This window comes from Silurus meridionalis, chromosome 1, assembly GCF_014805685.1.
Source record: "Silurus meridionalis isolate SWU-2019-XX chromosome 1, ASM1480568v1, whole genome shotgun sequence".
Taxonomy (NCBI): domain Eukaryota; kingdom Metazoa; phylum Chordata; class Actinopteri; order Siluriformes; family Siluridae; genus Silurus; species Silurus meridionalis.
In genome coordinates, this window is record NC_060884.1 from 11,387,196 (window position 1) to 11,403,273 (window position 16,078).

A 16,078-nucleotide genomic window follows, 5' to 3' on the forward strand; every position below is an offset into this window, starting at 1 on the left:
AAGATTTAGTTTATTAGCCAATGACATTAAATTCTCCACTAATATGTACCGCTACATCACTCAGTTTGCTTACAGTTTGTCATGCCACATTTTGTTTAGCAGAAAACCAGCCCCAAATTATGATGCTTCCACCTCATTCCTTTATTCTAGGTATGTTGCCATATGTGCAACTTTACTTTTTCCTAGCATGAAGCACTGATGTATTGCCAAAGATTTATATTTTTGTTTTTGTGTGTAACTGCTGTTCTTTATCTTTAGCATGATTGCTTTTTGTGTAAAATCTTATTGCCCAGTCGCAGTTTCTAAATACTTCCCCCCTATCAATTTAATATTCCTTGCTAATGAAATGGGCAAATTGAAAAGACATTATATGACATTTAAAATGCATATACAGTCAGGTGTATGAGGTGATATGCTGTACTTGGTTTTTGAAGACTGCCAATTGCCAGTTGGCAATTACCAATGTTTTCACTTGAATAATTTTCCTCACTGTAGAATAAAGGACTTTAAATTGTTTAAAATGGCCTTATAACCCTTCTCATATTGATTGATATACATTGATTATGTATAATTAATCATAAAAAAGTGTCCAAATACTTATTTTCCTTTACTGTGTATGGGTGAAGCAAAACTGCCTGGGAGATGTGCTGAATGGACCTTTGAATTAACCTCTTCCATAGTAAATGTAAACTTAATCAATATACACTAATCAGCCATAACATTAAATCCACTGACAGGTGAAGTAAAAATTAAAATTGATTACTCATTACAGTGGCACAAGTCAAAGGGACGGATTCTACTAAGAAGCATGTTCAGTCAGTAATTACTCAGAGTTGTGTTAGAAGCAGGAAAAATTGGGAAGCATAAGAATCTAAGCGACTTTGACATGGCCAAATTGTGATGTCTAGACGACGAGGTTAGAGCATGTTTAAATTGACAGGGCAGCCAATGAACCAGTGTCAGGGTCATGGGTTCCTAGGGCTCAGTGATGTGTATTGGGAGCAAAGGCTAGCCCAACTAGCCTTATCCCACAGAAGAGCTCCTGCAACACAAATTACTAAAAAAGTGAATAAACACACATTACATTTGGAAATGTATCTGGAAAAATTAGCTGGTAATGTCTACAGCACATCTCAATAAGTAGGACCAATATAATATATAATAATAATACAAGGCAGAGAGATTTAATGGTTCAGTGAGGTAAATAATTATTTGATTCCCTGCTGATTTGAAAAATGTACCCCCTTACAAAAAAAAATTAAAAGTCTAGAATTTTATAGTAGGTTTATATAAACCTACTAAGAATATTAAAAAAAAATACAGAAAAATAAATTAATTTGTGTTGATCGAGTAAAATAACTATTTGATCTCCAACAAACCAGCAATAATTCTGACTCCCACAGACCCAAATTAGTCATGTCCCTTTAAGAAAGATCTCCTAATATTAACTCATTTTGTGTATAAAAGACACCTGTCACAGAGTCAACCTCTATAATTTAATCTCTCCACCACTATGGGCAAGACCAAAGTGCTGTCAAAGGAGGTCAGAGACAAGATTGTAGACATGCACAATCCTGGAATGAGCTACTAGACCATCAGCTAAAAGTTTGATAAGACAGAGACCACTGTTGGCGTGATCATTAGAAAATGGAAGAAATACAAGATAAGTCAATTACCCTCGCTCTGGAGTTCCATGCAAAATCTCACCATCCCCACTGTCAATTATGGAAGAGGAAACATTTTGCTTTGGGTCTGTTTTTTTTGCTAAGGGTACAGGAAGACTTGAACAGTACAAGACTTGAACACCACATGAACAGGATCATGCACTGTAGAATCTTGGGTAAAAACCTCCTGGCCACAGCCAGAACATTGAAGATGAGTCGTGAATGGGTCTTCCAGCATGACAATGACCAAAAACATATGGCCAAGGAAACAATCTGAACAGTCTTGGAGCCTATTCCAGCCTTGTGCAGGTCTACAATCTAATCCTGACATCCTTTGACAGCTCTTTGGTCTTGCCCCTGCTGGTATAGAGGTTTGAATGGAGGATGTTGATAAATAATTATTTCCCTCACTGTATGGCTGATCAAAAAAGTATTCATAAATTGTAATGCCTTCAATACTGTGTGTACAGTACAGTAATATTTTATATTTCTGCCTTACACAAAAGAAAAATCTATGTAAACACCAATTACAGTACACCAATTCTTTGACAATACACAAAACAATCCAATATTCCTTTCAATATTGACAAAAATGTACAGTGATTAACCTGCAACTTGCTACTTGTAACAATGACTATATAAGACTGTAGAAAGGACATTACTCATAATCTTACATTCCAGTGCTTATGTCAGTTCTTACTCTTCAGTGTTCTGTATTGTTTAAAGATTTATAATCACACTGATATCACCCAAATTGGAATGGGTTCCCCTTTTGAGTCTGGTTTCTCTCGAGGTTTCTTTCTCATAACATCTAAGGTAGTTTTTTTCCTTGCCACAGTCTTGCTCATCAGGGATAAATACACATCATTCACCTTAACTCTTAAATTCTGTAAAGCTGCTTTGAGAAAATGTTTGTTGTGAAAAGCGCTATAGAAATAAACTTGACTTGACATAACTTCACAATTAATAAATATATTTACAGTTAATCTTACAAAGGTTTAATACGTTACTACAATATTATATATTCCTGTTCATTTGTTGATGCCTATAAAGAAAAACAACACTTAATGCAAAATGCATTTGAGGTAATGGTTAAGTAACATACAACCGAGACAGGATCCAACCGAGCTGAGGTCTTGCTCAAGGACACAGCCATGGCAGCTTGGCACAAACAACCTTCTGCTCTGTAACCCAAGTCCTCTGAACCATCACAGCTAGCTCAGCTAACTTGCACTGATCCAATGTGATGTTTATTGCAATAAGTATTGAGGTTTACAGTTTACTTTATTGGTGACCCAATTTATAGTATTTTTACACTGTACATTTATAGATAGAAATCTTACATAATATTTATAGAAATTTAAGCAAGTTCTAAGCCCTTAAATGGTAGAACCTATTTTGATTCATTTATTGAGATCATATCCCAATGAGAATGTCCGATTTCATTAGATTTTATATAATTATGTTTGTATAATGAGCATGTTTCTAGTATCTCTCCAGTTTCTTATTAATTTTAGATTCCTACTACAGAGAAACCTCTGTATGACCAAGCATATATGTATATACAGTGTAAAACTTAACGAGCTGAGGTAAAGCTATCTCTGATACTCTGATTGTTTTTCATTTCTCTACAGCTTATGCAGAAGATGCACTGTTTCATGGTCCAAGATGGAAAACAGAGCCCAGTGACCTGATTCTCCCTATTCACTCCCCAAAGCAGGAGGCTGTCCTAGCATGTGAGGCCTCCGGCATCCCTCTTCCACAGTACAGGTAAGAGCGCTCTCTAGGAAAATAGCAACCATTTTCACTGCAGGCTGCTGCTGTCGCACTGTTGGTATTGGCAAATTGGAAATGTTTCCCCTCAGGGGAATTGAATGAGAGACTAATAGTGCTGATTGCTATCGATTTTAGAGAGGAAGAGGCAGTTTGTTTGTCTCAACAGAAATACAGTAACCCACTGTATAGACAAGTGCTTTTTCTGACAGTATCTTATCACATGACCCAATTTTATTTTATATAGCTGATTTCAAGATTTCAAAGTCATCAAGAGTGACCTCTGTACACTGAGTGGCTTAATCTCTGTACTACACCAGTTGCTGTTTAACAAAAGAAACACCGTTTGAGCTAGAGAGCCTGATATTTTCCTCACGTGTGCAGAGCTCAGCAGGAGCTTCAGATTTATTACTTGATTTATTAGTGTTTCCCTGAGAGTAATACGCACTTACATTGCATATATATATATATATATACATATCTTTGAAAACAGAAGGGATCTAAATGACTAATTTGTGCTCAAGATTTCCAAGATACTTAGTCTCTGGGGGGATATCTGGCCTGAAAATAGCAGCCGGGGCTGACTACATGGCAGATTGTGTTTCCAAGCTTGGGTCAGCATCATGCAAATCCTCAAGTTAGTGCTTGGGGGATGGGGACAGGGAAAAAGGGGCAATAACCTTGCAAATGACATTTTGTTAAATAGAGGTATTTGCCTTTATTCATAGGAGAGCACAATGCTAGGTCAACAGCAGGGGGTATCATTATATCTGTTGCGCGAGATGAGGAGTGTTGGAGGAGCTAATCAATTACGCTGCACGAAACAAAGGAAAACAAGTGCAAAAGCTGTCTGCTGCTCTTCAAACAGACGGAATGACTTAGATTATGCACTTTAATTAGAAAGCTTTTGATTTATTCATGAACTTCTTGTAAACACGGCGGTAGAATGGGATGCAGTCGCTTCTGCAAATTCAGCAAAAGGAACAGACTTTTGCAGACTCATGAACAAACCTGGCCATGTTGCACCCTAGTCTGCAGTATGAACAATGTTAGTTATTCTGTGTACTAAAGATTGTCGGGGTCGAGGGTGCAGTCAGAGCATGCAGGTTTTCTCTAAATGCATGCAGCTGTTACTTCATTACATGCATAGGCAAGTTCATGACTACCAGCAGTACCAGAAGTATGCCATTCCTGTGTTTAAAAAGCACAAATTCTATGCTTAAATATTGCTCATATAAAATTATATATCTACTTGAGAAAGCATAGATAAATACTTGATTTTGAATGTGCTTAAGAATTATTAACAAACGTACTGATGTATGAGAATTGTATTTTACACAGCATACATTTTAAGGAGAGAGTTTTCTATTGTTACAGACACACATTGAGAGTACGATTACTCCATGGAAACTCTCTCAAGAACTGTAAGGTTACAGTTGTGGTCTTATTACAGGTTTAACACAATATATGTGTTCACTCCAAATTAATCATGTTTTTTCTGATATGTAGCAAAGTAAAAAGTAAAATATGATGTATTTAAACGGAATGAAGCATCAGTTGCATCACTTTATCATTGTGAAAATACACAGATAAAGTACAGAATAATGCCAAAAAAGGAAAAGAAAAAGCAACAGCAGGATTTATTTTTTCTAATATTATATTTTTTCTTTATTCTAAATCACTGAATTACATTATGAACTAAGTTTGTTTATTAAGATGCCATACTTAAAAAAATAAAAATGGTTAAACTATAATGTATAACTTCTGTATTTACCATACCACAGTCAGATTAAACGATTTAAATTGGGAGAAAAAAATAAAACATCTGTCTAATGTTTTATTTGTGTTTACTTACTGTAATTACTTAGACCTAATATATTCCAATCAGTGTTCCCTCCATGATCTTTTCTTGCTGATCAATTAAACAAACCTTGCCTGCCATTTAAATGCCCCATGAGCTGCACTGATTGTGGCCCCTCGTCTAATGCCTGCTTAGCATTATCTAGCTAGCCCAGGAAGATCATTCTCAGTAGCCCTGCAATGCTATCAGGTTTTTATTGGGCCATTGTCAAAAGTGTTTAACACTTAACATGGCTTGCTAAGCTCAGAGTTAATGTAGCTAACATTATTTGTTGATGGGACTGAATGTAGAACTCTCTCTCTCTCTCTCTCTCTCTCTCTCTCTCTCTCTCTCTCTCCTTTGCATTCCTTTGGGTTTTCATAAAATGGAGGAAATTAAAACACAGTGCTGTTAAGTAAGTCAAGTGTCCCTGTTACTGTTGTGAACTGCACAATCATAAGTCAATTACGTACTCTAATTAAGTAACACATTCGTGTGTCACCATTCTGTTTAGATTTTCTTTTGAAATGTGAAACCAATTTAGGGGGAACAGCTCCTTTCAAGGGTGTATTACAAGCAGTAATAAATGTTTGACATTTTAACATTGTTTTTTCCAGATATACTTCTATGTTTACAGCATTTCTGAGTGGTGTAACAATTGACCCACGGATTTGTACACCATGCCATGCCATTTTGCTTGAAGAGCACAGGAGTTTTTTGTTTGTTTGTTTCTGTGATACTGTACTACACTTACTGACCATATGGATAAACTTGCTTTAATAAAAGAAGCAAACATAGGTAAAATGCTCACTCCAAAATATAAAAACTTTCATTGTAATAACTGTTATATAATTTAACTTAAATAAGCATAATTGTTACAATAGTGTCGGCTCTTTCCTACTGTATATGTAGCACTTTAATTCATGACTCATTTCAGAGTGTAGTGAAAGAGCGAAGGTGAAGGTACTTTAATGGAATGTGTCAAGACATAACTTACTTTGAAGTCTGCAAATATTTTAAGTATTTTCTATGATCTGTTTGATTTAAAATGAACAAGCCTTACACTTGCACCTCTATACCAGCTCTGGCAATGACACTATTGTACATTCAGCAAATACCCAGATGCTCAAATCTATCATCTGGAGTTCTTAGAAAGTTATCTGGCAATAAGATGCTGGTTGAGTTTTTACAAGATCTGCTCAATGCCAAACATCATTCATCTATGTTGAAGCTCACGCAATGCATCCAACAGGTGAAGTCATCATCAGCCTCTGTAATGTATAGCAGCATTGATGGAGCAGAGAGGAAGCTAATGTTGAGTCAAGGACATCTCTGATCCAACAGCAGCTCAGAACAAAAAAAAGAAAGTAGAAGAAGATTATGTGACTTTTCCTTTTAAAGTTGTTTTGATGCCTCCTCCAATCCCAGTAAAGCTGGCATCAGCTCAGAGAATAACACTGTGCCAGAAGGTTTGTTTTTTCTTTTCTTTTCTTTATTTTGTTCCTCCATCTCAGTTTTCCTTATAGCTGCAAACGCAGTGTTGAGTCAGAGTGAAGCATTTTGGAATGACTCACAAATCTAGAAAGACTCCAGAAACTCAATAAACTTGGAACTTAGGACTGGCTTCAAACCAAATTGGGACTTACGCAGCTTTCATATACCACCTTCAGGCAAAATTGATTGCGTGTTTGTTGAGCATGTTGCCGACATAATTTAAAATGGATTTGATGTTGCCCACGGCAGCTGTTCAATGCCAGCCTAACTGATTCTTAATTGATTGTGAGATGAAAAACTGTTCATTTGTTCCATTTATGAACAGTGAATAGAATTCTTGCCAGCAGATGGTGTTAGCTGGAGATTCTTGGGCTGTAAGGTGAATCCTGTGCTTTGTGCAGCTTTGAAGGTCAGCCAGAGTTCATTGTGACTAAGCCAGGAACAGCAGAGTCCCCATACTCCCATTCCCCCTGAGGCGAAGAGGTTTAAAACAGGAGATCCTTCATTGCTGGGCTGCATGGGCCAACGAGCTGATAAAAGCAGGAAGATAATAGGAGAGGACTAAAAGATAAAACAGAGAATTGTTTTACAGCAACGGGATTTAACCTTGTTTAGAATGTATTCTCAGCATTAACTTGCCTATTAATTCATGCAAAAATCCAGCTGTATATTTAACCTTAGAAATAGAAAAAAAATGCACCTGGACCTTTTGTAACTAGGCAACTTAAATGCAGGCTTGTGGATAAGTAGATCATTAGAGACTGGGCTGATCATTCAGTTGTTTAAAATTCAGATATGAAACTCAAAGAGTCAGAGGTGTGCTTGTGGCAGTGCTCATTAGCCCTGCTTGGTTGATTTTTTGTTGTTGTTTTGTCTTTTCCCTACATTTGGATACCTTTTGGCTTACATGGTTGTCTTTGATTTGTGCCACCAAACGGTTTGGTATTGTTAAACATGTCATTATTATATCTGTTGCTTAGTTTTTCTTATTTATGTATTTATTTATGATAACAGTGTTTGAACACATGCAGAATGCGATGACTACAAAAACATTGAATATAACAATCGATACTGATGATCAGCAATAGGCTACACAGACTACACAGCCAAATCAGCCAAACAGCTAAAAAAACTGCTATTTAGTCATTTGTATTTATTGGTTGTAGAAATGAATTAATGATGTCATATGTCTTCTTGTATTTTCATGACCAATCTTAAGAATATGCTCACACCAGAGCTAAAACATAAAAATATATATATATATAAAACCCATAAAAAAAACCCATAACCTGGTTCTTCTTAATTTTTCGACTCCATGTTTATAGTGCTTCAAATATTTCAACTTATTAGACCTGGTCTGATTATATGTTTTACATGCTGTGATCTAAACTAGTCTAATCCTTCCAATAATCTATGACTATAATTTCTCGTAACTCTATTTATGTTTTAGCACTTGTTGTGATTATACTGATGGTGATGATTATAATGATGATGTCTGCGTTGATGTTTACAATGAATTAAAATGAGAGTCTCATAAATGCATATAAAAATGATTTGAACGAGGTTATATCAGTGAGCTCTTGACACGCATCTCATTACCTGAGATTAAGCCAGTGTCTTGTAGGCTCCATACTTATTTATGTAGCTTGTAATTTGGTCCAATGGAGACAAAATAGATTCATCTTATTTTGGATAGGCACCTTTGGAAGCAATTACTTGACATTCCATGCACTCTGTTGGCAAATCTGCAACATGTGTGCACTTTGTGGAGCTCCAGTGGTACTGGTGGAATGAATCAGTGAATGTTTGAATTGGTAGAAGAATGTATAGATAATCAAAATAATGACTGACCATTTTGAAGGGTTGAATATTAATTAGTAAAGCATTTAATGTGTATGTCTTAAGGGTTGCTCAGCTACTCTAATTTGCTAGTTGAGCAGTATATTAAAAAAAGTTTAGTTTAATAACATTGCTATTTCAAAGCTAGCAAAAACCCACCATAACACACTTCTGCAGGCTACAAATTACATTTTCAGATTATTTTTCTGTTACACTGTTAATAATGAAAGTAAATAAATCAGTGCAAATAAATGTGCAAAAAATACATCTAGGTACAGTATTATGTTACCCTTTTTAGGGATGCACCAGTCCTCCAAAATGCATTCATGTGTATGAGCTGCCGGCTCAGCTGAAAAATCACTGATTAATCTAGAACACACCACGGAAACTCCTTATAGTTTAATGATGATAAAATCCAAGCTTAATGATGGATGGAGGATGTAATGTCTACAGTAGCGTCTGGAAGCTTTTAATGCCATGTCTATCTCGGTAACATCGGAAAAACGAGCCCTGAGCAGCCTCTTCAAGCTGTTGTGCGCTGTTGATCGGACTCTAAACTAGCTGAGTGGGATGTTGCATGGACTATTGCACACCTCTCCACTTCAGACAAAGTGATATCAAAGTGTCTGTGATCAAAGAGAATAAAAAAATATTACTGGTGCTGTGCTTTGATTGCAGAACTGTCCGAAATATTTTAATGCTAACAATGAAAGTCTTGTGTGTGTGTGTGTATGTGTGTGTGTGTGTGTGTGTGTGTGTGTGTGTGTGTGTGTGTGTGTGTGTGTGCAACTTTCAGGAAAGACGAAAGTGGATAATAAAAATTTGCCAATACAACTTACAAGTGAGCAAGTGTGCAAGTGTAAAAGTGTGCAAGTATGTGATGCACATACACACACTTTAGTGTACACAGTTTTCCTGGTAAAGCTTTTTCAGGCTGCAGAGAAGCCCCAGCCATCCTATCCGCTCAGTCTGCTTCCTGTCTTTGTCGATTACTTTAAGCGAGCCTTCACTGAACCCTCAACACTAACACACACACACATGCAGACCTGCTGCACTTAAGAGAAACGAGCTATTTTCTATTTATATACTAACAGGCAACAGACAGAGTATATAAAAGTCCAATAGTCATGGTTAAGCATACTCACATCTAGGCCTGAGGCTGTGCAAGTTATTACAAAACATTCTTTCAAATATCTTTTAAAGATTTTTATATATGATATAAGCATAACTTTTTTTTGTTTGTTTACAACTGACCAACCTGAGGGCAATTACCCACGAAATAAAATTATTGCCATTCATAGAGATAAAGCTAATTCAGTGTAGCTATAAGGGAAATGAAAAGAAAGTCCACATTTGGACATTCAGTGGTATGTCTTGTTATTATACCGAATAATGCATACGTAAACATTTGTCTAAATTGGTGAAGAAGTTAGATTAAGAAAAGGCATGCACCATGGAAAAAAATGAAATAATAAGATGAAAATTGGGCTGAGAGACATTGCTTTTGTAGTCTGTCAGAGCTGTCTGGGGACAGTCATGACTGCTTTGTATAATAAAGAAGCTCTGTCTTCCTTGCTCATTAGATTTCTATAGCAAAAATAACAATATTGATTTTTTTTCTCTCTTTTTATTTTTTTTCTCTGCAATCAGCATGTAATACATTTTTAGAAGCCCCTGACTAAAACCCAATCTTGTAATTTCTTGTTCTAAAGAAATAAGTTATTAACACTTAGGATTCTTTTGAACGAAAAGTACATTTGCTCTCATTCAACATTATTATTTATGTACTTCAGGATTTCTTTCCAGCATTTCAGCAGTTCTAATGGCCATGACCCCTTCACCAGTATAAGTTTATTATTATCAACTGCATATTACAGAGCTCTGTATATATTCAGTACCTTTTGAAAATGGGACGTTTAAAGGGATATGCAGTGCCAGAATGGATGGTCCTCATCAGTCAGTAGAGATTTTCTGACAGCACAGTGCCGCCATCTACAAAGGAAATACATTCACAGCTTCAATCAGGAATTCTGTTTTGTTATGCCCACAGCCTGATGCCTGTCAAAACTCAAAGTCAGTTTGTATCAAATTATTGTTCTCCAGACATTGCGGTTTTCAGTGTTTAATTTTCATGTGATGTTTTGCTAGAAGTGTCTGGAGTTGGGGGTGTTCCCACTAATCTGAAAAAAAAAGCAGTATGAGATTGATCAGATTTAAACAGGTTTCAACATCACTTTTGACAGCAAACCAGACAGTTCTGGTATCTTGGTCAATCTTTTAGATTTTGAAAATGTACTTTAGTGGAAAATCCATGCCTCTGGGGTTTTTGGCCAATAGAACCTTAGTGTATTTTGCAGTGTTCCTTGCAAGGGTAGTCTTGTATGAGTTTGCTTTTTGACACAGCATGTTCCTACCTGGAAAGTGAGGGTAGGAACCGGTGGACATTTCTTTATTTTGTTTTTTTTCCCTTTTAGGATGAAAGGATTATTCACTCACCCTTCAGTGTATTCTAGTCCAAAATAAAGTTCTAACATTAGGCTTTACTACTGCAGCTTGAAAGTATTTCAAAGAATAGCACAGGGCCAGTATGTTATTGTTTCACGCTGAAAGTTTCAATGCAATAATCAGTAGTGAGGTGGTGGAATTCAGTTTGGCATTTTACATAGAAACCACCTGCCCTGAAGACCCTCTTGTGGCAAAACACTTTAAAAGGACCAGATATACATCTAACTAATATGTTCACACTGTGGCTAGGCCTAGAGGGAGTTCAGGAATCATAACAGTTTAGCTGTTGCAAGTTGTTTGGACCAGAAATCATATTTTTTTTTTTCATTATGACATTTGGTTGGTGCCTTTATCCAGAGAGACTTACAGCTGGGCAGTCAATGGCAGCTTGGAGGTTTGGATAATAGACCCAAAAGTTAGATATGTTAATGCTTTTAATTATTAAAAGTGTGTAACAAACAAAATAAGACACAAAAGCAACAGTTCAAATGTGACAAGGAAACACAGGCAAAAGAACATGGGCAGTGCTACATTTACTGATACTGCAGACTAGTTTTTTTTTTTATCCAGATAAAAATTTGCATTTGCAATTATCTCACAACTAAGCAGTTGAGTATTAAGGGCCTTGCTTAAGGGCCCAGCAGCAGTGATTAACGCCAAGAAGTCCAATTTTTTAACTACCATTTCCTATTAGTGTCATTTATTTACTTTTGAATCACTTACAATTGACACAACTATCAAAGCCAAGCTGTTGCAGAAAACTACCTGCTACCTAGTTCAGATAGTCAACACGGTTGTTATATAAGAACATTTAAAATATTGCTATCTAGTGCAGACATTTTCCAAATTAACAAATAAGCATGTTAGCTCAGTGGTCAAGATGTAGGACTTCTGATCGGAAGTTTAATTCCGAGAACTACCAAGCTACTGTACAACTCTGGGTTGCTGAGCAATCACCTTAACCCCTCAACTTCTCAGATGTATGAATAAGCTGATTATGAGTTAGTCTGGATAAGAGTTTTGGGCAAATGCCATAAATGTAATATTTATTTAGAAAACAAAACCAGCAACTGACATATAAGCTATTTGAGTCCTTTGAATTATGTTCCTCAATGAATACTATGGGTTATGTAGTAGCTACGTGAAACCTAAATCAACCACAGGAAGCTGTATGCACATTGTGTCATTTAATATTTACAATTTTAAATCCAAAACACATCAAGAACTTTGGATCTCCATATGTTTAAAACATTAACATGTTTAAATATTCAGCCTGTCATTGAAATAAGCAGTTAGCTAGTCTTTACTATTCAGTTTTTCTGGCTAATCACAAGCCACAAGGTCATATTTTTGAGTGATAGAGAACAAACCCCATATAATGTACTGTACATAGGGTTTTATTCATGCAAAGCTCTGGCAGCAAAATGAAGGTGATCTGATCGGATCGATGTGTGTGATTAATGCTCATGAGTGCAATTCTCCCAAGATGTGAGAGCTGATTGTGTTTGCATTTCTACAGATGGTCTCTGAATGGGACACTCATTGATCTCGACGGTGACGAGAGGCGTCATGTGTCTGGAGGGAACCTGATTATTAACACATTGGATCGAGACCAAGATGCAGGCGTTTACCAGTGCTCTGCTTCCAACGCCCGAGGAATCATCCTGAGTCACAGAGCCACTGTGCAGTTTGCATGTGAGTTCAGTGGATCTAATGCCTCTTGATTTGACTCAGCATCCTTTTGAGTGCAGGTTTTTGGTTAAACAGGATTTACTTTTCTCTATTCCACAGACATTTCTCTTTATTCGTCATAGAGCACTTGCAAAATAATTACATTTGCAAAAGCCAAAATGTGATTTAAAAAGTGCAAGACATGGGTCATTACAGTCCTTTTAGTTTTACATTGCATTAACAGCATTTAGCATATGCATTTCTTCAGAAGGACTTGCACAAGTGCTTTTTTGTCTTAATTAGAAATATAGGTAGATCACTAGGTCAGCAAATAAAACTACCATAAAATCTAAAGCCTATTGGAAGAGGCATGAAAGACAGCAGGCATGAGTTAAGTGTTTATTGAAATTATTGATGAAGAGGTAAGTCTTTGCTTAAAACTAGCCTGCTCTGGCAGTCACAGCAAGATTATTCCACCCTATTATTCCTCCCTATTTGAAGGGAATGTGGTGCAGTGTGAGATTAAATTGGTTTAATGTAAATTAGTATTTGAAATTGTTTGTTAAAGTAGCAGTATTTATAGGTCTAATGGCCAGTTGAGGAAAACAGCAAGTATTGTTGGTCTGAATCATTTGGTTGTAAAATGAAAACACCTGCCAGGAACAAGATGTGGTAGTTTGATTCTGAGGTAACAATGTACTTATTCACTACCTGAGTAAACATTAAATAAGTTTTGACCTTTTGACATAATAAAGAACAAATTGTCTAAATTAACCTTGCAAAAAATATAATATATTAAGCTTGCAAAAAATGTCAGATAGAACTTAATAATTGTATATATTTGATTCAAATATAAAGGCAAATTACATTTGTAATTATTTGTTATTCTTTATCAAATGTAAATGCCCATTCTTGTTCATATCATTAATGAAAACACAAACAGTAGGTTGATTCAGCTATAAATGTTGTCCATTATATAAGAGTAAAATTTCTTTAAACATGGACATTTTAATTTTATACAAATATATTCCATTTACAACTCAAATGTTACATTGCTATAATACATTTTGAATCAATTAGTTTTTTTTTTGCTTTGGTATAGTTTCATAATGAATGTCTGATTTAGCATTTAAGTAATCACCAAAAGCATTTTTTTAAGCACATGTATGCTATATGCTAATAAGGTATTGTTTCTTTCACTCAATGGCCAAATAATTAGCTAAATTTAGGAAGTCAGCCAACTATTAAGAGAGGAAGCAATTGGATGGACAAAGATAATTTTGTGGTGCGGGATGACATTAACTCATTAAATGTTGTACTAATCCCCATCACACCAAAATAGACTATACTAGACTACCTCCACAGGAGGTCTGGCTTATCCAATTACAATCCAATCACAACCCCTACTGTGCGCATTTAAATTTACTTTAATTAGGTTAAATGCTATCTGATCATGATTGGATCACAGAAAATGCATGTTTATGCAAGCTGCAAATGAAGCGTTTTGCCATGCTCGGTGTGTTTGTGGATATGTGCTTGTCTGCATTTATTCGAACAAGGAGCTTTTGTGGCTACTCCTTGCTCATCTCTCGAGGCTGTTCAGATTTGTAAGGCAGCAAATGAGATTTCCCAGCTGAACAAAGTGAAATCGAACTGGATGTCAAATGCAACCAGCTCACAGTAGCAGAGAAGTGTTTGATTGGATTCAGACTCCATTGCTGATTCCCATTAGTCATGGAGCGAATCTTCAAACACTATACTATAGACTCGTGCAAGAATGGTGCTGGACATGCCAAACTGTGAACTTGGACAATATAAATATTAGGGCTGTCAAAATAAACACGTTAATAACCCGTTAACACAAATAAATTTTTATTAACACGCAAATAATGCAGCACGCACTTCTGATTGACCATTTAAAAAAATATGTAAATAAATAAATATAAAAGAGGCAAAAGTAAAACCTTCAACGCAACACACATTTGTTCACAATCCCCTTTCTGTACTCAGACATTAAAAAATTAAAATAAACTCCACCAAAATATAATTTTTAATAAACATTTGTTTTACTGATGCGGCAAGTCTCAAATCAAGTACCAAAATCTGCCATGATGCACACATTTGGCAATTAAAACAGTCTATGTGGCAACATAGCAAAAGTTTTTTTGGTGTCCTGATGATTTACGTAAATTCAAACACCATAATTACTGTAAAACATTAACTCACCCACTATTGCATGAAACAAAAACTCACCCACTACTCAATTATTACCCACCCATATTTAGAAAGCGATAGATTTTACAGTGTGCATCATTGTAATGAAGGAATTGCAGTTATGATTGACAACATAGACATCATGAAAAAGAGTAAAAATAAACCCAATTGTACCTGATGTTCTCTACATTGTCAACGATTGATTGCTGTTTGTTCTAAGAGCTCTTGCAGCATTAAACTTTTTCTCAGTAATTTGGGAATCTTTTTAAATGATACCTTTGGTATGAATTCATTTGATCTTTGTACAGGGGTTTGATGGATAAAGCAGAAAAAATATTTATAAATAACTGGTGGTCATAAATCATTTCTGCACAGGCATGTTTCTGATTTTCTTCTTTTTTCGACTGATCCCGTTAGGGTTTGCCACAGTGGATCATCTGTTTTCATATTACTATGTCCTCTACATCTGCCTTATCCAACCAAACAACTACCTGCATGTTTTGACTCACCACATCCAAAAACCTCCTTCTTGGTCTTCCTCTCTTCCTCCTTCCTGGCAGCTCCATCCTCAGCATTCTCCTACCGATATACTCCATGTCCCTCCTCTGCACCTGTCAAAACCATCTCAATCGTGACTCCCTCACCTTGTCTCCAAAACGTCCTATGTGCGCAGTCCCTCTAATAAACTAATTTCTAATACAGTCCATGCTCATTACTCCCAATGATCCCCTACCTTCCTACCTCCAACTTCACCTCCTGTCTTTTAGTCAATGCCACTGTCTCTAACCCATACAACATCACAGGTCTCAACACAGTCCTATAAACTTTCCCTTTCACTCTTACAGATATCCTTCTATCACAAATCACCCCTGCCACTCTTCTCCACCCACTCCACCCTGCCTGCACACTTTTCTTCACTTCTCTAACACACTCACCATTACTTTGCACTGTTGACCCCATGTACCTGAACTCCTCCACCTTCACCACCTCTTTTCCCTGCAACCGCACCACTCCACTGCCCTCCCTCTCATTCACACACATGTACTCTGTCTTACTCCTACTGACTTTCATTCCCCTT

At 36.3% G+C, this 16,078-nt stretch overlaps 1 protein-coding gene across 1 annotated transcript in view; it reads left to right on the forward strand.

Annotated features, from left to right (window-relative positions):
- cntn3b (contactin 3b) overlaps positions 1-16,078 on the forward strand; it is an 80,992-nt gene that overhangs the window by 14,082 nt on the left and 50,832 nt on the right. The window contains 2 exon segments of the mRNA XM_046856155.1: positions 3,299-3,434; positions 12,635-12,810. Coding sequence (XP_046712111.1) covers positions 3,299-3,434; positions 12,635-12,810 — 312 coding nt within the window.